Source organism: Mytilus trossulus, chromosome 3 (assembly GCF_036588685.1).
Source record: "Mytilus trossulus isolate FHL-02 chromosome 3, PNRI_Mtr1.1.1.hap1, whole genome shotgun sequence".
Lineage (NCBI taxonomy): Eukaryota > Metazoa > Mollusca > Bivalvia > Mytilida > Mytilidae > Mytilus > Mytilus trossulus.
In genome coordinates this window covers 73,315,742-73,338,933 of record NC_086375.1, presented here as the reverse complement: position 1 = coordinate 73,338,933, position 23,192 = coordinate 73,315,742, and the positions used below count along the sequence as shown (strand labels likewise).

At 30.1% G+C, this 23,192-nt stretch overlaps 1 protein-coding gene across 11 annotated transcripts in view; it reads left to right on the top strand.

The window, feature by feature from the left end:
* The window catches only part of LOC134712359 (ankyrin repeat domain-containing protein 11-like), a 60,411-nt gene extending 40,428 nt beyond the window's left edge, over positions 1–19,983 (top strand). For 6 of the 11 annotated variants that reach the window (XM_063573822.1, XM_063573824.1, XM_063573823.1 and 3 more), the window contains 7 exons: positions 157–221; positions 1,740–1,835; positions 6,155–6,384; positions 7,257–7,396; positions 7,862–8,056; positions 10,739–10,795; positions 17,587–19,983. In XM_063573822.1, coding sequence (XP_063429892.1) covers positions 157–221; positions 1,740–1,835; positions 6,155–6,384; positions 7,257–7,396; positions 7,862–8,056; positions 10,739–10,795; positions 17,587–17,771 — 968 coding nt within the window. In that variant the 3' untranslated portion in view covers positions 17,772–19,983. Of the gene's footprint in view, positions 1–156; positions 222–1,739; positions 1,836–6,154; positions 6,385–7,256; positions 7,397–7,861; positions 8,057–10,738; positions 10,796–12,360; positions 12,388–13,509; positions 13,547–17,586 lie in introns of all 11 variants that reach the window. The other 5 variants (XM_063573827.1, XM_063573828.1, XM_063573830.1 and 2 more) reach the window with 5 other exon arrangements.
* Positions 19,984–23,192: the final 3,209 nt, after the last annotated feature.

Here is a 23,192-nt window from a genome sequence, read left to right as displayed (position 1 = left end):
TTTGCTATTGAAATAAATTATAATTCATCTGTATTGTCAACAATTGTTATAGATCTGTGAATTAATACTTAAAATAAGTATTGCAGTTCGCAGTTCCTTATAGTAATTTTCTGACCCAAGTGATTGGACGTTATGGTTTCATACATTATATTTCAGATCAATTAAGATTTGTTTCCCATTACTATGAAGATGACAGAACTGGTCTCAGAGATACTGCTAAGGTATTTATATTCACAAGTCTCAAAGATGCTGCTAACTGATTATATTAATTGATTTAAGAGGTACTACTAATGGATTTGTATACTGACTAGTAAGATATATGTAATGACTGGTCTCAAAGTGGGCTAAGGTTTGTGTAATGACTGGTCTCAGATATAGTGCTAACATGTAATGACTTGTCTCAGAGATACTGCTAACATGTAATGACTGGTCTCAAAGATATGCTGCTATCATGTAATGACTTGTGTCAGAAATACTGCTCAAATGTAATGACTTGTGTCAGAGATACTGCTCAAATGTAATGACTTGTCTCAGATATAGTGCCAACATGTAATTACTGGTCTCAAAGATATGCTGCTAACATGTAATGAATTGTGTCAGAGATACTGCTCAAATGTAATGACTTGTGTCAGAGATACTGCTCAAATGTAATGACTGGTCTCAAATATACTGCTCAAATGCAATGACTGGTCTCAGATATAGTGCTAACATGTAATGACTTGTATCAGAGATTCTGCTAACATGTAATGACTGGTCTCAAAAATACTGCTCAAATGTAATGACTTGTCTCAGAGATACTGCCCAAATGTAATGACTGGTCTCAAATATACTGCTCAAATTTAATGGCTGGTCTCAGATATAGTGCTAACATGTAATGACTTGTCTCAGAGATATTCTGCTAAAATGTTATGACTTGTGTCAGAGATACTGCTAAAATGTAATGACTTGTGTCAGAGATACTGATAAAATGTAATGACATGTGTCAGAGATACTGCTAAAATGTAATGACTTGTGTCAGAGATACTGCTCAAATGTAATGACTTGTGTCAGAGATACTGCTCAAATGTAATGACTGGTCTCAGAAATACTGCTTATATGTAATGACTGGTCTCAAAGATATATTTACAGTTTGTGAATTGACTGGTCTCAGAGATACTGGCTATACTGCTTATATGTAATGACTGATTTCAACAATATAGCTACAGATTGTGTTTTGACTGGTCTCAAAGATATAAGTACAGGTTGTGTATTGACTGGATTCAAAGATAAATATAAAGTTTGTTCATTGACTAGTCTCAGAGATACTGCAAAGTAACAACTAGTCTCAAAGATATAACTATATTTGTGTATTGACTTGATTTAAAGATAAAACAAGTTTTTGTATTGGCTGGTCTCAGGGATTCTGCTAATATGTTATGAGTATTCACTGAGATATATTTACATTTTGTGAACTGACTGGTCTCAAAGTTACTGCTTGGGTTTGTGTTTTGACTGGTATCATAATCAAGAATCCTGCTAAACTATTTGTATAGACTTGTATTGCAGATACCATACTTCTAACTGAGTTCTAAGATATATTTACTAGTGTCAAGATACTGCTGAGCAATATGCATTGACTGGTCTTAAACTAAGGCATGTGTTTTGCATCTCATACTTTAAATTATTGAAATGTTTGATATAAGGTAACGGTACTGAAGACCCTTGAATCATATATTTAATAATTTATCTTTTGTTTTCAGGAATATCACCAAAAGTTAGAAAAATCAGCAACAAATGCTAAGAAAACTGTAGAAAGTAGAATTGATCATATAATTAAACAGAATGAGAAACAAGAGGTAAATACTTGGAAATTGTCTTGAGAATGATGCAAGAATAATATCAGAAAGGAAAGGCTTTAAAACAATAGTTGTAAAATGGTTTTAAAGTTTTAATAAAGTATTAAAACATTCACTTGTGAAACATTCAGCACCCTCTTCTGATTTTTCTATGTATTCCTTTTTTTATGGCTGAAACTCATTGAAAGCTTTATGCTCTGATCAAAACCAGATTAAATTATTTGATATTTTACCAAACGCTTCAAGCTGATAAAGTTGCTTGAAGTGTCATTAAAAAGCTCTCAATCTCTATATGTAATTTCACCTGTCTAGTTTGTAATGGTAGTATATTGACAGTAGAAAAATACTGTAAATGGATTTATGTACTGTTCCTTTTCTGTAGTATAATGGGGTTGATTTTTCTTTTAAAAAAAAATAGTATTGACTTTACCTAACACTTCCTTTATTTTTTATGTAATAAACTTTCCTGATAATTTAGTGATTTTAAGTAGACTGACATTACAGAGAGATTATTTTTTAGCTTAGGTAAACATTTATGTTTTTGCAATGGTGAATTTAGGAAGGCCCTGTGCCAAGTCAGGAGGCTGTTATTCAGTGTTGTTTTTTGCTGTGTTGCATATTTGTTTTTCTTTCATTATTTTGTACATGAATTAGGCTGTTCTCATTTGAAATGTTTTTCATTTGTCATTTTGTGGCCTTGTTTAGCTGACTATGTGGTATGGAATGCTCATTGTTGAAGGCAATACAGTGACATTTAGTTGTAAAATATCTGTGTCATTTGGTTTTATAAAGAATTGTCTCATTGCCAAAGATATCACATCTTTTTTTATTATTGATTTCAATTAAAAGATAATAATTCCCTTACATTTTATAAGTTTTTGTAAGGCATAAAGTATTCTACTCGGCTCTAAGTTAAGGTGTTTCATTAATCTAGACTTGAATATACATTTTAAAAATTACCATATTATTAGCACAGCAAATTGAGGATCAAGCTAAAGCAATAGTAAGATTGTCCACCATGAAAATGATCAATTTCCCTTCCAAACTTATATCATGAATAAAGGGTGCTAAAAGGGTGTTGTTATATGGGTCGTTTTAAAAAAATGTCGAATTTTTAGTACACCCATGCTAACTTTTTTTTTTATTTCTAATGGAAATTTCAGTTGTAATGGTTTAAATGAAAGCTTGTCAGATTTGTGATTCAGAACATTAATAATAAACACACCTTACATCTATTTTGATAAGATTAAACTGCATTTAAGACCCATTTTGGGGGTATTTGTCTGCGTACAGTGTCAGAAATCACATTTCAAATGATTTTTTTGCGATTTGCTGATCGGCTTCAAGCCTTGATATCTGCAAAAGGGACTTTTTAAAAACGTTAAATATTACTTTAACGAAAAATCATAGCTTCTATATCATTGTATGTAACATATTATCTACAAACTAAATTGAATCTGCGTACAGGAGGTTCATGTCTTTCCTGTTACCGCTACTTAAATCAGCCGTTAAATTATTCTCCCTATGAATATTGAATCAGTCAGTGTTGATCTCAAAAGTACAAAGTAATCTTTACATTTAAAACGCCTCGTTTCTTGAACGACAGTGTAGAGAAAAGAAATTTCAAGACATTTAGTGAAAAAATATAGCGTCTATGCTGTTACCACCAATTTTGATTAAATACACCAACAGTATACTTGTAAAAAGTGCAATAACGTGTTGGAAACCAAATTCACAATAGAAAAACATAATCACTTCACCAAAGGGAGTAGTTATTTCACAACAGCAATCAAAAACGAAGAAATTTGTCTATCCTGTTATGTCTATCCTCTTACTATGGTTGCTATGGTTACAGTAACAGGATAGACAATTGTAGACAAAAACGTCGTTAATTTTTTTATCTTAACATATAGGTGCAAAACGAATGAAATATTTCGTTGTTTGAAGTTATCTTAAGGTTATAACGTCTTAATCTTCCCAATTAAGCATTCGCAGGTGCAATACTGATATCGGTAACAGGATAGACAAAAAGGTAACAGGATAGACTTTTATATAGTAATATATCAGAAACGTACGTTCCTGTTACCAATGAAATATAGAGAAAAGTAAACTACCTTATGAGGGATTTACTTGATGTTGGGTTTATTTGAAAGGGTGAAAAAATGCCGAACAATATAAATTGCTATCTTAGACTTGCATTACTGGTGGTAATTTTTACAACCTTTGAAAACCAATTTTTGGAGGCATTTTTCACTGCAACCTGGAAAATTGGCAAATAATCTATCATATTACAGAATGAATATATATAGAAGTTTATTCTCTTGAAAACCATCTAATTGTCTACGTAAAACAAGCTTAACATTTTATCTAAACCTTTTCTTAATAATCCAAAATTTCTTTTGAAAATGGTAACAAGATAGACAAAATAATGTACCACCGATCAAAAATTGTTTCAACATATTCTTGTATGACATCATTAAGATTAAATCTTTTAATATGTTGTTCTTAAAGTACTGTTTGTTTTGATTTGCTTATGTAGAGGGTTGTTTGAATAAGTAACTTTTAATATTTTTTTCAATTTCAAAATTCGACATTTTTTTAAAATGACCCATATAGCAACAATTATACATCAAGTATGGTATCAAGTATTGAACTAAGTTTCAAGGTTGTTTTGGAGAACTTGTATCCAAGTTAAAACCACAAGGGGGTTGTCTCTTCCTATATGAAGGATTATATAGATGTGCTGCTTTAATGGGTTGTTTTTTGACACATCAAATATATCAATGGGTTGCAAATTCACCACGTTAACGTGTCAATAATTTTCATCGTTCTGTTAGATTTTTGTCGAGCCTTCGACTTTATGAAAAAGCGAGACTAAGCGATCCTACATTCCGTCGTCAGCGGCGTCAACAAATATTCACTCTGTGGTTAAAGTTTTTGAAATTTTAATAACTTTCTCCAACTATCCGGGTTTGTACCAAACTCGGACAGAAGCTTGTTTATGATCATAAGATAGTATCCAGAAGTAAATTTTGTAAAAATAAAATTCCATTTTTTCCGTATTTTACTATAAATGTACTTAGTTTTTTCTGCGGGGAAACAAAACATTCACTCTGAGGTTAAAGTTTTTAGAATTTTAATAACTTTCTCAAACTATCCCAGGTTTGTATCAAACTTGGACAGAAGCTTGTTTATGATCATAAGATAATATCAAGAAGTAAATTTTGTAAAAATAAAATTCCATTTTTTCCGTATTTTACTTATAAATGGACTTAGTTTTTTCTGCGGGGAAACATTACATTCACTCTGTGGTTAAAGTTTTTAGAATTTTAATAACTTTCTTTAACTATCCTGGGTTTGTACCAAACTTGTAAAGAAGCTTGTTTATGATCATAAGATAGTATCCAGAAGTAAATTTTGTAAATAGATAAATCCATTTTTTCCATATTTTACTTTAAAATGGACTTAGTTTTTCTGCGGGGAACCATAACATTCACTCTGTGGTTAAAGTTTTTTAAATTTTGATAACTTTCTTAAACTATCCTGGGTTTGTACCAAACTTGTAAAGAAGCTTGTTTATGATCATAAGATTGTATCCAGAAGTAAAGTTTGTAAAAAGATTACTCCGTTTTTTCTGTAATTTTCTTTTAAATGGACTTAGATTTTCTTAAAATCATAAAATAGTAACAAGAGGAATATTTTTATTGATTTTTTTCCTCATTGTTGTTGAGCCTGCGATTTACAGCAAAAATAGGCGAGACACTGGGTTCGGCAGAACCCTTACAAATTTTTGTATAAATACTGTTCTATCAATTAAATTCAGCTGAGACCCCCTGTGAGTACAACAAGACTTTTTAACCTTGAAGCCTAGATCATGGCTAGATGATTGATATAGGTTCCTATGAACCTTTAGTACAGTATGTAAAAACAAAAAATTACAAATATTAAACTTCAATACAGAATGAACAATATTCAGCCTCTCAATCAATACTTGAACTTGGTCAATAAGTAATATTGACTTTCTCTACTATACAAAGGAAGAAAACCACTTGTGTTGACTTTCCTAATTGTAGGTTATACAGTGAAATATCACAAACTTTGGAATGTTAAATAGTTGACTATCGAAATATAAAGATGGGTTGTTTTAGTAGCAAATATGTTAGTAAAATGGTTATGAAAATATGTTAAAAACTAAGAAATTTTAAATCTATGTTGAATAATCAGCACATTGTATTTCTAGAAAAAAAATAGTTGAGTTTTATGGATAAGGTTATTAAAATATCATTCTATATTGTAATGTATTTATTTTCATTTTAAAGGTAGTTGAAAGGGAGGAACAAGAAAAGTTAGACAAGAAGATTTCTCATCTTGCAGAGAAAACTGAGTCAGCATTAGATAGTGTTCGCCAGCAAGCCAATGACAGTGTAACTAGTGCTAGAAATCTGAATAGTAGTCTGGAGGAAGAATTCAGGCGTGAACGGCAGGATAGGCTGAAAAATTATAGATATGGCAATAATAGGGAAAAGTCATGGCTTTTAGAACAAGAAGCGTAAGTAGAAATAAATGTACAAAATTGAAACTTATTTGTAATTCTGTAGTTTTATTATTTTTTTAGTGAATTTATTTGGCTTTTGTTAAGGTAGCTTTCAAGCAGGAAAAACAATAAATTGAAAAATTGCTTGGAGACCAAACTAATTGAATATTATAGTGTAGCTTAGTGTTTGATTAATGCCTTCAAGTACTATAAAATAATGTGTTGAGCATGGACTATTCAAAAATTGTAGCAATGATTGAAGACATAGGGTATATACTAACTTATTTACTTAAAATTATTGATGACTATCAGGCAATGAAACATTATTATTAAAATAATTATTTTTCCCCTATTCCAAAATAATGATCTTTAAATGTCAAAGAAAATTCTTACAGACCTAAAATAATTTGAACAAAAAAAATAAGAAGAAGGGAATATGATGTGTTGCATTCCTATTGGTAGTCTGAATAACACACTATCTTTAATAATATTGATTTTGGTAGGAAGTCTAATCTTTTTTGTTTTAATTAATCAATTTTATTGCACCTTTATGAATGTCTTATCTTTACTGGATAAAATTTTTAAGTTTGCAGAGCTGAAATACTTCATACAACATATATTTTAAAATTAACTTTTAAGGCAAGTGATTTATTTCTTATTTGTATACAACTCAATAAGCTACAGTAATACTGTACAATATAAAGTTTATTAAAAAGAAGACTATATTAGTATGGTAGGAAAAATTGATACCATGTAAATACTGAAAAAATAAAAGCAGCAAAATTCTGATTTTCAATTTCAATATATGTTTATTAAAGTGAAAGCCTGGTTATTTATTGGATTAAAACTAACCAAAACTAAATGTCAAAATTTTATCATCATTTCAGAATGGATAGCAGACAATCAAGAATGGATGAAAATGACAAGGAGAGAAAAGCAAAACATAAAGAATGGATGAGAAAGAAAGATGAAGAATCAAGGAAGAAATTAATGAGGGTTTATGGACCAACACCTGTATTTGATACATGTAATTTATAATTATTTGATTCGTGATACCTGATTTAATTTATGGATGAACATTTTTATATACTGATATTGTTTCAAAGCTTGATATGGTGATTATAGAGTAGTAGCAAGTAGTAGCCAAGCATAACAATTTGGAGTTTGATGTTGTTACCACAGTATACTGGCATAGGAGACCCTGACAATATTCTGGTGAATATGTTGACATCTTTTCTAAAATATCTTCATCTGGTTACATACCACACTAGTCATGTGCAGAATACAGAGGTTTAGATTATACTGTTAAGGTTGTGATGTTTACCCAAGTTAAGCGTTTTAAAACCATACAACTATTTACACTGTCAAGATTAATTGCATAAGTTTAGAAATGCTTGGAATTTATTTAGGTTTCAGTTTATCAACTTCTTAAACATTCTTTTGTTCATTTCTTTTTATATTTTTTCTGTATTCTTACTATCTGTTGTTTCAGCTATATCCAAGAGAGGTGCACCATTTAAAACATCAACACCCAAACTAATGAATAACTCCACTAGAGCATCTCCACGACCTAAGTCAATGGCATCATCCATGTCTACATCAAGGTCACGACCTCAGGACCAAGAATTAGAGGTCCATATGACAGAGTTTGGAATGAGAAGGGTAAAAACAGATGACTACTCTTTTGGTATGCATGATTTAGTATGCTTAACTAATAGCATGAGTGACCTATTATACAAGGTCACTTGGCAGAGAATTGTTCTATATATGGGAAAAGTACTGATTTTTATATCTTTCTGTTTTAGTTATTTGGCAAATTTCAGGAAAATTTTTATTTGTATAAATCATATCTGTTTAGAAATGGACTAAATGTGATTTTTTTTTTGAAAAAAGTTGTAACAATTTGAAATTTGCATTTAAAATCAGTTGTCTTGACCATCCTCCAGTTAAATATATGTTTGCTACATATTTGGTGTAAATAAAACATATTTGAAATGCCCTTACTTTAATCAAAGGTTACAGAGAACCTAGTGACATCTGTTATAATTGTTTCTGGAAATATGTTAACCAGTTGATGGAAGTTTTAAAATCAACTGTTCTGAAAATATGCCCAAAATTTATTTCCAAAATTTTACGTGGGTAACTTTCACCTTAGTTCACTGTATGCTATGAAGAAAAAGATCACAAAATTGATTGAAAAGAGAAAAAAATAAGGAGTTACCATTTGGATTTTATTTTACTGGAAATACATGAATAATACATATATAGAGTTTTGTAAGAAAAAAAAGCAGAATAGCAGTATTGAAGCAAATAAACATGGTACAAAAAATTAGTCTCAACACTTCACTCCATCAGGTTCAAAGTGAAATCACAACTCCCTATGATTTGAAGCAGTGTGTGTCTTGTTATAAAATCACTGCATTTCATATTTGAAATATAAATCAGCAATGTTTCAATTTTTTTCAAATTCAAAGATATTTAAATTACTGATTTTTTGATCAACATGCTGGAATGTTAAAACATTTGGCCCACACATTTATAAACAATTATACAAGGGATTGAATAGGCTGAATGGATTGTGTGGAAAGTTATTGACTAGGTATAATTGTTTTATTCTAAGATTTTTTACAGGAAACAATGAGGTTAAGATATAATGCTTTTGTATCATTCTATCGCTGCTTGCATTTAAATATATATACACACTATTACTTGAATTAGTTAGTTGGCATGTTAAGTGGGGTATTGTGTTAGAATTTAGAATCCAGCTACACTAGATATCAATTAATAAACTATTATTGCTTAAAAGGTTTTAATTCTTACTACCATTTATATCTTTATTTTTTAGTTGAAATTTTGTTATGACATGAGTTCGTGCATGTAAAAAATGAATTTTTAATTAAATTATTTGTAATTCATCAATTTTAAGAATTAACAATAAACTTGTTTGTATAAGATTGCATGTATAAATTAGTAAGTACATCAGTTTAAGATGTAATATAAGTAATAAATTCAAGTTTTTTGTTCTTGTACCCAATAGTGATATGGGCTATAAACTTAGATACAAGGGTCAATGCGTTAATTCAAACGTTATATCTATTAACAATAAATTGAAATTATTTATTTTACAAATTACTTAAACACTCATTATACTCTTTAAATTGATAAATATAATTGTTGTCTACGGTCATATTGACAAATTCTTTACACATATATTGAAATAAGAAAGTATTTAAATTTTTCTTTCTATAGTATATGTTGACTGAAGTCATCCCTAGTGACAGAGCTATATTTGCCACAGCCTTCAATTATTATTAGGTATATAATATTTAAATGCAAGCAGCGTAGTTGTGTATGGTAGTTAGTATATGTAGATTGCTTCAAAGATTGGTTAAAATATTAAAATATATAGTTGATATGATAAAAAATACTGGATTTATATTTATTGTGATTCCATTTACATATATTTTTATAATTATTTGAAAATTTGGGAACCAGCTGACAGATTATTTCTCAAAATTTCAGTCCATGGTTTCTACAAGACATTTATACATTTCTAAAAACTTACTCATATTATGACACTAAACAGTTTGATATTTATCAAATAATGACTATAGATTTATGAAAGATGTATTTATTGCCATTTCAAGTTATTTTAGATATCCAAAATTTATGAATTTGACTTGAAAAATGTAATTTGATATGATTATTGCACTTCCTGGTTCAAGTTTTACTGCATTTAAAAGTAATGACAAATATGTATACCTTATTTGTTTCATAAAAGATTGTATTGAACAGTTCTGAAGTCTACATTGTGGAACAACTAAAGGAGTCTTATGTTGCAAATAACAAATACTTCTATTTTTCTTGCTCTTGCTGATAATAAGATGAAACTAGACAGACTTACTGTGGATTCATTTATACTCTGTGGATTGAGGAAGAAAACTTGAAATTGGAGGTTTATCTGTTCCAACTTAATCTATAAAAAAAAGAAGCCAAAAAATAATGATGGCTTCTTAGTACTCATGCTAATTATATTTTTAGAGTCAAATCAAGCTTTCAGGATCAGAGTTGAAAAAGGACTCAGGACCAAGTATTTTGGTTCAGCATTTTGTATGACCCTATCACCATAAATTTGAATGTACAAATCAATCTGGTTTTTTTTATTAGTCAAATAACTTTATGATGTAGTTAACAAGATTCAAAGTTTTAGAATCATAAAAATGTCATTAATTTTTCCTTAGGATTTTGTCTGAAACTGTGTCTTCATTACTAATCTGTATAAATCCAGAGTTTTGTTAAGATCATCAACTTGTCAAACCTAAGTAACATTGTAAGACTATGCCTAACCACATCATGTTTATAATTACAGCTAAAATGAGCACACCAAAATCACGTTCCTATATGAGACCTGCGGGTGTATTACCAGGTACATATATATGCTGTCACTGCTAGCACAACCTAACATTAGCTTTCTCTGTAACCTTGCTTGTAGCTATCTTTGTTCATCTGTATTGAAGTTGATAAGAATGATTTTTTAGTGTTTAATATGCAGTGGGTAATCAATGGTTGGAGGGTTGTACAGGTTAACATTACATACTTCCTATTTAAAGATCTTATGATGTTTTACAGTGTTATTTCTGAATGCTGTTCGTTTAGGTCACAATGACAATAATGTTTCACTGTTTAGGACTTCCAAAGAGCCCATGAGGATAAATACATGTTTTCTAGTTTGGTATTACAATCTATTTCATACAGACCTATAAGTACTGATAATATTAAAAGGTTTTTACATATTGATACTGTAAAATATCAGCTGTGAGGAACAATATGAAATATTTTGGCAAGTGTGCACAGCAAATGAGCTTTTAAGACTTCATATTGAATCTAGCAACTGATGTTTACAGTGTCTTCCCATCAATTCATAAGCTTTTATTGGGACGGTTTTCAAGAATGAAACAATCTTTTGGTCTTTCTTATACTAGTTGACCAAAAGAGGACTTGTTACTTTTAAAAAAATAATCTCACAGTTGGGGTACATATTGTAATGTTTGTGAAAAGTACAGGTCAAATCTATAACCAGTAAGTCAGTCTCAAATACAACTGACTTCACAAAGTCATGGTATGGGATTTTACTAACAGCTGAGCAGGGTGATATAGCTGCAGTAATATGGTACATGTATTTCACTATTACAATCCTTTCAGTTAATAAAGAATAACTTTTTGGTCAACATGGCATTAGATAAGTTTTACCTCTAAGACAAAGGGATCTAAATTAGAGGGGCATCCATGCCTTTCAGTCAAATCATCAAGTTTTAGTCCAACTTGACACATTGTAACTGAGGCATGCTGTTTTAGATTTAGTACATTAATTTGTTTCTCCTAACAAAAGTTCCAATGGAAACTTATAAACAATACTATAATATCTGTTTCTTTTAGAACAAACATTCTGTACACTTAAGTCCTTAGGAACAAATATTCCAGAATGTTTCTTCCTTTTGGATCTTATATTATAAAGGATCTTCTTTTCTATGAAATCTTGAGTAAGCATCAGCAGCGCTAACAATTCTTTTCACAAGTGAGCTATCTCAGTGTTAACTGTTTGTTTATATGTTAGCGTGAAGGATGATTTTCAAAAGTAAATAAATAGTGAGAAAACATAAGAATGTTTTAGATTTCTGGTAGATTTGGACCAAATATTCTGATTTCATTAAAAATGTAAACAAATATCATGAAATGTTGCCACATACAACATCTAGCTTGAAAAACAAAAAATAATAATGTCTCAAAATTTGTAATGTTTAAAAACATTCATTATCCAATTATCTCATTAACCAATTTACTTTTACTACATGTACCAGGAATGTTGAAATTACTTCTTAAAATTGTCTTGTAAGCAATATTTTACAAGTTATGATATTGTATTTTTTTATTGGGGAGTGCTTTAGGCTTTTTATATCTAATATTTAATGTTTTTTTCTTCTAATAATTTAGTCTTACAAACATGATGGATTGTTAGGGGTATAGTATTATGGTATAGCACACTGGGATTGTCATAGTGCTTTCATATGTAGTATTAGACCAGACTTGAATGATCTGCTTACATACTTGTAGTATTTTTTAAACTTTTTTTAAATAATATTTTTAATAGATTATAGTAAAGGTGGGTGCTGCTTGGTAAGAAGAAAAAAACTCTTTAATAAAACTAACAATATGTCAGATCAGTGGAATACAAAAATAGAGATAAGGAATTATTATATTGGAATAATGCTGATCAAAACTAAGTAAGATGCATGGTTCTATACATACAGGACTGGTCCAAATCAGTTGTTATGAAGTTTCCTTTAGCTATGTCCAGTAAGGCCTTGATGTCAGATAAGTTTTACCCAGTATCCTATTGATCTAGAATAAACTAGAGATTTTGGTCTCATGCCATTGCATAGTTCAAATCATTTCAGAATATATTTCCATGAGTGACACATGAAATTGATGTGTTAGTCTTTTCCAACATAATATCTAATGTCCACTGATTTGACAAAAGTATTAGAATATTGAAAAAAAATAGCATGAAATTATACAAAATGCAATTAAGCATAAGTAAAAGAAAGGCGAAATATGTTTAATATATGCACTTGCTGAATTTGAAATGTATTTTTTTTATAGATAGCAAACACACTGCAGTAGATCATCAATATAATGAACATTGTATTACAGAATCCACGTTCAAGAAATATTTTTTTGGGAGAATGCAAAAAAAACAAAAAATCTTGAATTGAGAAAAATACTTGAAATGATTCTTTCTGATGTTCATATTTTTGGTGGTTTAATCGAGATAGAACTTGAATATGTAATCATGCTTACAATAAGCAAAGTAGATGTATGACGCTTATATTACTTGTGTATGTAAATGACTTTAAAAAGAAATTCAAATATTCAGCAAATATGGCATATTTTTGATAAATTGCAAATGCAAGTTTCATTTGAATGAAAGATTCCTAGGAAAGCATATCTACTGTAGTTCAAAAGTTTATATTGTTTTTGATACACTCTTTTATCCATTCCTAAGATATTTTTGCTTTCTGCTGTATTTAGCCTCTCCATATGACATTTACATCAGATTTACTGGTGTTACCTAAATTTTAGGAAAAAAATATAGGCTAATAAAGAAATATGTGAAACTGTGAGTAAAACTCCAATACTTGTAGATGGTATTTCTTTTTGGATGGGATAGCTTTATTCATATTGGTGTAGGCCACTTTCTGATAAACAGCTTCTATTTTTCTGGATTTCCTCAAAAATTTAGGGGAAATGTTAAAGTTAGACGACATTTAATAGAATGATTAGTTTCGTATTGCATAATATTGGCAAAAAAAATTTCATTACATTGTTTTGAAATTTTTTGAGAAAAAGTGTGAAAAAGTATCATAGGCTGGTCACTTCATAAAGTAGGTATTTCAACATTCTTCCCAAAAATACTGATTTTTTTTTAATTTCTTTAGAAAATTTGGCAGTGGTTGCCTATTTATTCTTACATTTTTATACATGTGCATGCTCAATGCACCTTTTCAAGCTAATCATATATATGCATGGATTTAGTTTGATAGCACACTACACACACTTTTGGGACAATGAATTTTGTAAGTTCAGGCTATGTATTGTTAAAATCTTATAAGTTAACATTGAATACCCCTTTATTGGTTTGATTAGGTCTTCAACATGTGTGAAAGCTTATGGATTCTCAGATATTTTTGGCCTTGACCATTAATTGTTGAAACATACATCTGGTACACAAAATTATGTACCATTTATGTTATTATTAATCCTATTCTAGGTTAATGCAGAAAAATGCTTAAAAACCCAGCAAATTTTGTACATTTAATTTTTCCATCAGTATAGACAAGCAGACGGGTTGATAAATCCCTGCATTTATTCACCCCTCCAACTTTTCTGTCTACACTTTGTATTGGCAAATCCTTTTCTACCAACTTCTTCTTTACTTTCTGATTGTATTGGATTTTGCAAATATCCTATAACAAAACATAGACTTCCTAAAATCTATAAAAGAATTAAGGCATTTTGTAATGGTATAGATTTTGGGGTTTTTCTATAACAAAACATAGACTTACTCATATCTATAAAAGGATTAGGTATTTTGTAATTGTAAATTCCCCAAAGCTGTTCTGGATTTCCCTGAATCTTTGACTTGATGGCATTGTGCACCTTATATTTTTACTCCTTATCTGAAAAGTTTGGGGTTTTCTTACACAAAACATGGATTTTGTGGAATAAAATAGTGTGGAGGGAGTTATGATTAGTGAGCTGTGGTCACAATGTTGTATTTTTTTACTATGACTATGAGATTTGATGGTATTCAGGAGTGGATATTTCAGCACAAAGTCATGATGCACGTCATACCTATAAAACTATCCTAAGTAGGTCAATATTTTTGACAAGTTGATCTAAGACAAACTAACCTAATCTCTTTAGGTCTTAATTTGATATGTAGCTTCCATGTAGGTAAAAAAAAGCTTATCTTTTCAAACTTAAATCTTATTTCAGTTTACTGTGAATTTATTATTATTCGTTGGATACCAATTTTCATGGATTACATAGCTATAATATATTAACTACAAATTTAAAGTATAACAAAAGTACAAATTTTCCTATAGGCCTGTAAGTAGATGTTGAAAAAAATCATGAAATCAAATCGTTCAAAATAACACAATTGCTGCTCAGTCCAAGAAATTTAGTATCCTTGCAAATAAATGAATCCACAGTTATTTAGAAGGGGCTGGTTGAATGCTTCACATGTAGTTGATGTTTCTTTTAGATTCATCATATTAAAGGTGTGGGATATCCTTAGTTTTATACAGCTATATTAATTTCACTGTGCTTAAACGGCCGTGGGTAACTTAAGTTACCCACAGCCCAAGATGGCGGACTCTAAACTCGTTGAGATTATAATTGATACGAAATCTACTTTTTGCAACGTTTTTCATGATCAATGTAAATATTGATAGGAGTTTTGAATAAAGAAACCACTTACCATCACTCCAAATTTGTTAATTTTGACTTCACTTTAGCGCAAGGCCAACTTTTAAAAAATGCATAAGATGTCCGTAACTTATAAGTCAAAAATAATCAGACTGTCCGTAACTTTATTTTCGGATGTGGGTAACTTTTTTTCAAAATTGTAAGATTAACAATTTCAACACTTAAAGGACAATAAACACTATCAAACTCCTTAACTATTACATAGATTTATACAATAACGATATGCTTCAAACTAAACAAGAGAAAAAAGCAAGCCAGAGTGTCACGAATTTCCGTTTAATTTTTAAGAATTATTCCCGGGATAAAACGGGATCTTACTGTATAGCAAAAATTATCTAACATTCTTGTGATGATGCCATGGAAAACAATGATATCCTTTCCTTTAAATAATTTCTGAATTTTTAGCCAAACTGAAATGTATGGTCTCTTCACTATATCTAGTGTGGTGTGTTGTTGATTGTGAGAAAAGAAAAATGCAAATATCTAGGAGTAGATGAAAGGCTATAGTGTTGAACAGGTGTCAGTTTATCATACATGTAACGACAAAAGTAGATTTAAAATCTTCTCAAAGTTTCATTGACCTCAGGGATTCAATAAGATCGGGTATCGAATCACATATCTTCGTTAGAGGTTTGGAATGATTCATCTATGTATTTCTGCTAAGGATCGACCTCCGAACTTGTTCTCCTAAGGTGATGTTCATATGTTCACAATGTAATTTCTAGAGTTGGAAATGGTGAGATTTATAACCTGCATGTCATGACTCGTCATCTAAAACTTAAGCAGTTAACAATCTATAAAGCCAGTAGAATGCCGGTAAGATACGTTAATTTTGCCGTACAATTTTCTACATAAGAAAATGCCTGTACCATGTCAGGAAAATGACAGTTGTTATCCATTCGGTTGAGCTTTGGATTTTTCCATTTGATAAGGGACTTTCCTTTTTGAATTTTCTTCAGAGTTCAGTATTTTTGTAATTTTACTTTTTAATGCCTGTACCAACGTACCAAGGCAGGAATATGACTGTTGTTTTCCATTCTTTTGGTGTGTTAAATTGAGCTTTTGGCTTTGCCATTCAATAAAGGACTTCCCGTTTGAATTTTCCTATGAGTTCGGTATTTCTGTTATTTATCATTTCTTTTTTTCATAATTACATCTACGAATAAAAATTCGTTGAAAGCTACTGACATCATGCTAAAGTTACGGACATCCCTATTTATATAAGGAAAAAAGTTACGGACAAGTTGTTTTGAAGTTACGGACATCATAAGTGTTTTGGAAAATCGTGCTGTAATCGTTTATTTTGTAGTAACAAATCACGTTTTACATTGCAGAGTTTCCCTAAAAGATTTATATAACTTTTTAATTACTGAACATTTCTTTTGTATTCATTGTATTGTCATTATATAGGAGCAAAATTCCTAACCGATGCCAGGCGGCTCCATCTTGGGCTGTGGGTAACTTAAGTTACCCACGGCCGTTTAAGCACAGTGAATTTTATATTGCAGAATTATTCATGAGTTAATTACATAGTTCACAATGAATTTGTCAAAAGGGTAAAATTCTGAACATCTTTCATCATGAGAATGATGTACATTCATGTATCATTTTTTGTCATCAACACAGACTTAGTACTATATCAACAAAATATTTATTCCCACCATTTAAAGTCATTTTCACATTTTGAAGACGCTTACAAAATTCCATATTCATATTTTGTTAATTTTTTTATACTATATTGTACATAATTATATTAGAATTTATTGGATACTTAAAAAAATAACTGTATCGAATGAACTTTACAACATTGAAATTGACATATCAAATTGTATCTCTATCTTAGTGTTTATTATGTAGTTTGAATGCAGTTTACTTGCTGCACATTATTATTTTAGCAGTTTGATATTTTTTGGTTGTTACAGTAATCCAGTATTTCATTATCATGTTTAAAATATACTCAGAAATGGTACATTTTTCTTATCAGCTAATCTATATTATTTCGCAATGTTGTGATGAAATATGAATGAATTGCAGGAAGACGACATTGTTCATAATGAAATATGTATGTAAATAACCACCCTTTGACAGCTAGATAAAGACACAAATTCAGGAGATCTTTTGTGAAATTATCATTGATAATTAATTTCTATCGTTTTATAATTTCAGCCAATTGGACTCCGAAGTATGACGGTATAAACCTACGACCGCGAGCTGGATTAGTGTTTGTTGAACCGACAGTCTATGATGAAGTGCTAAAAGAAGAAAGATTGCTCCGAGGGGGTCAAACAAGAAACTCTACAAGAAATTTAACTTTAGAAACAGATAAAATGTTAGAAACTGTAGAAACGTGACAAAGGCAGACATAGTTTTCTATTTAAATAATTTCATTCATTCCATTTCATATAAGTCTTTCAATTTTGATTCTTATTTATGATTCTCACCGATTTTTATCATGAAAAGGTGTTGTGTAATAATTGTCTTGGAATAAATTTTATTGATAGACTTTAAAAAGTCTGTTTAGAAGTGAAACATAATATTGCAAGGAAATACTCAACAAATGTTTCATAACTGTTAATGTGTATTCCAGTCACAAGAAATTTTAGTGGATTATCTCCCTTTTACTTTGTTCTTGGTTTGTTAAAATGTCTAAATTATACCTCTTAAGGATTTTCAGATTTCTTTACATAAAAGTCTTTCATTGAATTTAAATATTATAATTTTTCAATGTTTTCTTTGATTGGCAAACCTTAACACTTAAAATTAGTATGTGTCACCTGTTAAAAGAGTTGTAGTGTTTCTTGTTTAATTTTGTTTGTCGCCATTTATGTATACATCCATCCATAGTTTGTTTTGAACATCTATATAATCAGTTACTAAATTCAAATTTAGGACAATCTAATGATATTTTTGTCCCCCCATTTAATTTTGAATCAAATGTTTTTTGAAGGTTACTCTTGATAAATTATGGAATGTGCCATTTATTACAAAGTTGAGAAAGCTTCTAATTACTACTATGTGTTTCACCCAAACAATGAACTGCATTTCTATTTATCTTTGATAGAAACTTTTATACACAATGAAATTGTACATCTATTATATTTTTTATGTTTCTAGTTTTTGCATAGCACACATTTTAACTTTATAATCTACACAAAAGGGAAATAGGGGCTATATTATCACTGTTCACGGTTTTTCTATGTGATATTGCTATTTACTTATATTCAACACTGATTGAAGTAATTGTCACCATTTGTGTCCATATATATTTGTTAGAATAATTGCGACTTTCTTCAATTGTGTCAGTCTGACATTTATTGCGATGCCTTGATTTCCCGTGTGGAACAACAAAAATAAAACCTATTAAGGATTTTGGCTTCAGAAAATTAAAAAATATCATTTGATTAGATTTAGTATTTCTTAAAAGAGAATACATAATACATCGAAATTATCTAAAAACTAGGAAAGATCTATGTGCCTTTTGTAGTTGATAGAATTATAATAACTACAATTTGCCAAGATATGTTTACTTTCTATATACCTCAAGTTTCTTGCCAAATGAAAAAGGGGAGATAATCTGGTACTCCTAATTTTTGTGTTAATTTGTAATCAATATGTGTTTGCTAATATGACTCTGATATAGAGAATTAATCATTTTCTAATCAAAGTTTTTAAATTATATTGTGTAATTAGAATGAATTCTTTCATCTAAACTGATTTGAAAAACTTTATTTATCTTAAGATACACAAATTACTTAATGGTAATTTAAAGCATAGCTGTGATATAAACATTTATTTTGTAATTTGTTTGTTTTGTTTTTTATTCATGTGATATAAAACCATTCCGTCCAATTCTATGTGATATAGTTTTCAACAAGAAATGTTTATCTTGTGAAATGTTTAGTTGTATGCCTGCATAGCAGTACATGTATGTTGTTTCTTTTTGTTAATCATTTTCTCGAAATCAGTAAAAAAGTCACAAAACAGTATTTTAATTTGATATAAGATGATCTCTTTTGTATGATATAGATAATGCATTTTCAATTAATGAAAATGTTAATCTATATCACATTATTATCTATTCAACTAAACATTCATAATACCTGTGTTTTGTTGCTCATAAAAAAATATATGAAACCAATGATAAAGTAAAGTTTGAAGAGTTTTGCTATTCAGATTTTATTCAAACTTTTGAAAAATGTGATTTATCTTGATATTTATTGAGAAAAAAATTAACAGTTTTGAGTATGAGCTTATAAGGAAATACATGACAACAATTAGATATGTTTTTTTTCATATTTTTAACTTGTGATGTGGCCTTGATTTATACTGTTTGAACTTTGAGCAGATTGTTTTCCTAGTTGTTATAGTTAATAATGGAGTTGTTATATATTTCAGTTAAAATGACTGAATTGTATCTATTGCTTTATATGTTTAATTTATCATGTGACTACACTGTTATATATTGGTTATTGTTAAAGGATTGACACATTGCACAACATATAGTTACAAAGTAGTATTATATAGTATAATGCCAAATCAACAAGACAATAAAAATAACATATTTTTACAATTCTTTATGTGATTATTTAAATTTTTTGTCCAGCCCGTGTTTTTGTCGCATAAAGCTCAACATAGTGATAGTGATCTGGCGGCGTTAACAAACTTCTTGAAAGCTTAAAATATTTCAAAAGGTAGAAGACCTTCATTCTTCATACTTTGTATATAAGTGCCTTATCTTGTGAAGTTCCCACATGTCATCTTTACCTCAATTTCATGGTCAGCGACTACTTTAAAAAATAAAAAAGATTTTATATTTGGTATTTTTGACCTTGCAAGGTCCTCATGCCCGTCAAACAGTTTCACTTAACCTTGACCTCATTTAATGGATAACTGACAAGGTAGTTTTTGTCCATATTTCAGATACTTTAAGCAATAGGTCTACTATATAAGGTGTATGAATCGATTGTAAGGTGTACATGTCCAACTGGCAGGTGTCATTTTAACCTGACTCTTTTTTATGGTTCAGTGTCACTGACTGGTTTAAATTAAGTTTTTGTGTTCTGGTCAGTTTTTCTAATACTGTATACAATAGGTGAACTAAAGGAGTATGTTCGATAAGGTCCATAAATGGCCCCCTTTTATGGCGTAAATTTCAAATTCAGATTTATCGACCAGTATCACGATAAATTACAGCTAATACATTGACTAGCTAGGATATAAACAATTTTGTTGAAAATTTGACGTTTCTGCGTTTCATTATGACGTCACAAGTTGTACTCATATTGATTTTGCACGAAAAAATCAACGAAAATGGGTAAATTTCCATAGATTATAGGACAGGAAACATAGAGCGCATACGTCGACAACAATGATCTTTTAAAATAATGTTTGTGAAGACATTTCACATGTCTTATTTGAATTTTAAGCTTGTCGACGCCTGCGCTCTATGTTTCCTGGTCTTTCATTTGGTTGAAATCTAGCTGATTTTGTCAAATTTCACCAAAATCCCTTATTTTGACCTTTTTTGGATGTAAAAATCAAAGTTAAGTTGGGTTTTTTTATCGTTTTTTTATACTATAAGCAATAGGTCAACTGTATGGAATGATTGTGGTGTGTATATGTCTGTCTTGAAATTATCATCTGACCATTACCTCATTTTCATGGTTCATTGGTCAATCTTAATTTTTCCTGGTTAAGTTTGTGTCATAGATACTATATGCAATAGGTCAATTATATTAAAAACAAGTAATGATTGCATGGTGTTCATGTCTATCTGGCAGGGTTCTTACTTTGACCTTATTTTCATGATTCATTTTGAATGGAAGTTTTCCTGGTCAAGTTTATTTCTTAGATACTTTGTGCAATAGGTCAATTATTGTTTAGGCATATGTGGTGAATGGAATGATTGTAAGGTGTTCAAGTATTTCCAGTTTGGTTTATCTGACCTCAACCTCATTTTCTTGAATCTTGCTTAGTTTATGTTATAGTTGTAGTTTATATTAAGGAATATTAACATATAATCAATGGTTTATAAAGAAGGAGAGACATTTCAATGTAAGCACTCTTGTTATGGAAAAATCCAGGCAAAATCTGACACTTATATTAAATGTTCACAATAAAACAGCCAATCATTTATCTTAATCAGTAAATGGTAGATTGGTGCTTCTATCTTTGTTTTAATCAAGTAGTGATACATAAAAAGAAGAGCCCTAGCCAATAATTTGGGTGACATGTGGAGAGTTCTACAATTTATAGCTAACATTATAACAAATAAAAAGATGTGGCATGATTACTTATAAAACAACTCCACCAGAGATCATTTGATGTAATAGTTAGGTGTATAGGTCCACTGTACAGCCTTCAACTAGGAGTAAAACCCATATTGCATAGCATGGATTTCATGCATTTATGAATGTTTTCCCTAGGAGGGGCTATAACAGCAACCCCTATCCAATTCTCAAATATAAAAAAAAAATCTTTTCGCAGTTTGATAGTCTTTCTGGTTGTTTTACCTTCTTTTCTATTATGGTTAATTTGTTATCCCCCTTTTATATTATGTTCATTATCTTACAAAATGTTTCTTTACTACTTTGCACATTCTCCACAAAACAAATCAGTTACGCTTATAAAAAAAAGTTGTATTAATGGAAATGAGACATCTCTCAACCAAAGCCCAAATGATTTAGAAGGTCTGTAACTTGGTTTTTTTTGTAAAGCAGAGGCGGATTTAGGGGGGGGGGGGGGGGCAAATTACGCAGCAAATCAGTTTAAATGTCAACTTGAGAGAGCTAGGTCTCTTTGTTTTCCCCAATACCAATTTATATATTTTTTTAAAGCATGAGATGAACAAGTACATGTACAGAAACAGCTGACTGACTGCTTGCCCAGGGTACTCTTAAAAATTGATAACTTATAATAATTTTCAATTGGAAAGCCCATTTAAATTTCTTTTTTCAAATGTCCTAATGTGTACTGTAAATATAACTTGTCAAGAAAATGACATAAATTGTTAAAGTAATATTTTAAATTGGAGTTGTGTTCCTTTGTTCATTATTGTAGTCTATTGACTCCAATGCAGTGTAACCAAAAGTACCCTTCATTGCTCAGACATTATCATACATTTTGATCTCTTAGTGGAAACACTGCTTGTGTATCTCTTTCTTGTCTTCTGTCTGTTATTCTTTTGTATTTTTCACTGCTAATATCTATCATAGTGTCTTCAGTCTATTTACTATTTGTTTACCTTCACTGTTTGTATTTCTCTTCGTGTCATCCTGTTGTTGTCCTAGCTATTTATTTCTCTCTTTATGTCTTTTGTCTGTAATTCTGTTGTTTTCCTCACTGGTTTTATTTCTCTTTTTTTGTCTCCTGTCTGTTATCCTTTTGCTATCTTCACTGCTGATATCTTTCATAGTGTCTTCTGTCTATTTACTCTTTTTTTGCGTTCGCTGTTTGTATTTTTTTGCGTGTTTTTGTCTGTTATTCAATTATTGTTCTCGCTGTGTGTTTCTCTCTTTGTGTCTTCTTCCTTTTATCCTATTGTTATCTTCACTGTTTGTATTTCTCTGTGTGTCATTCTGCTGTTGACCTCGCTGTTTGTTTTTCTCTATGTGTCTTCTATCTGTCATTGTGTTGTTGTTCTCGCTTTTTATATTTTTCTGTTAGTGTTTTTCTGTTATCATTTTGTTGTTTTCACTTAAAGTCTACTGTTTTGTTACCTTCTGGTCCTCCCGTTTTGTTTTTCTCTATGTGTTCTATCTGTCATCCTGTTG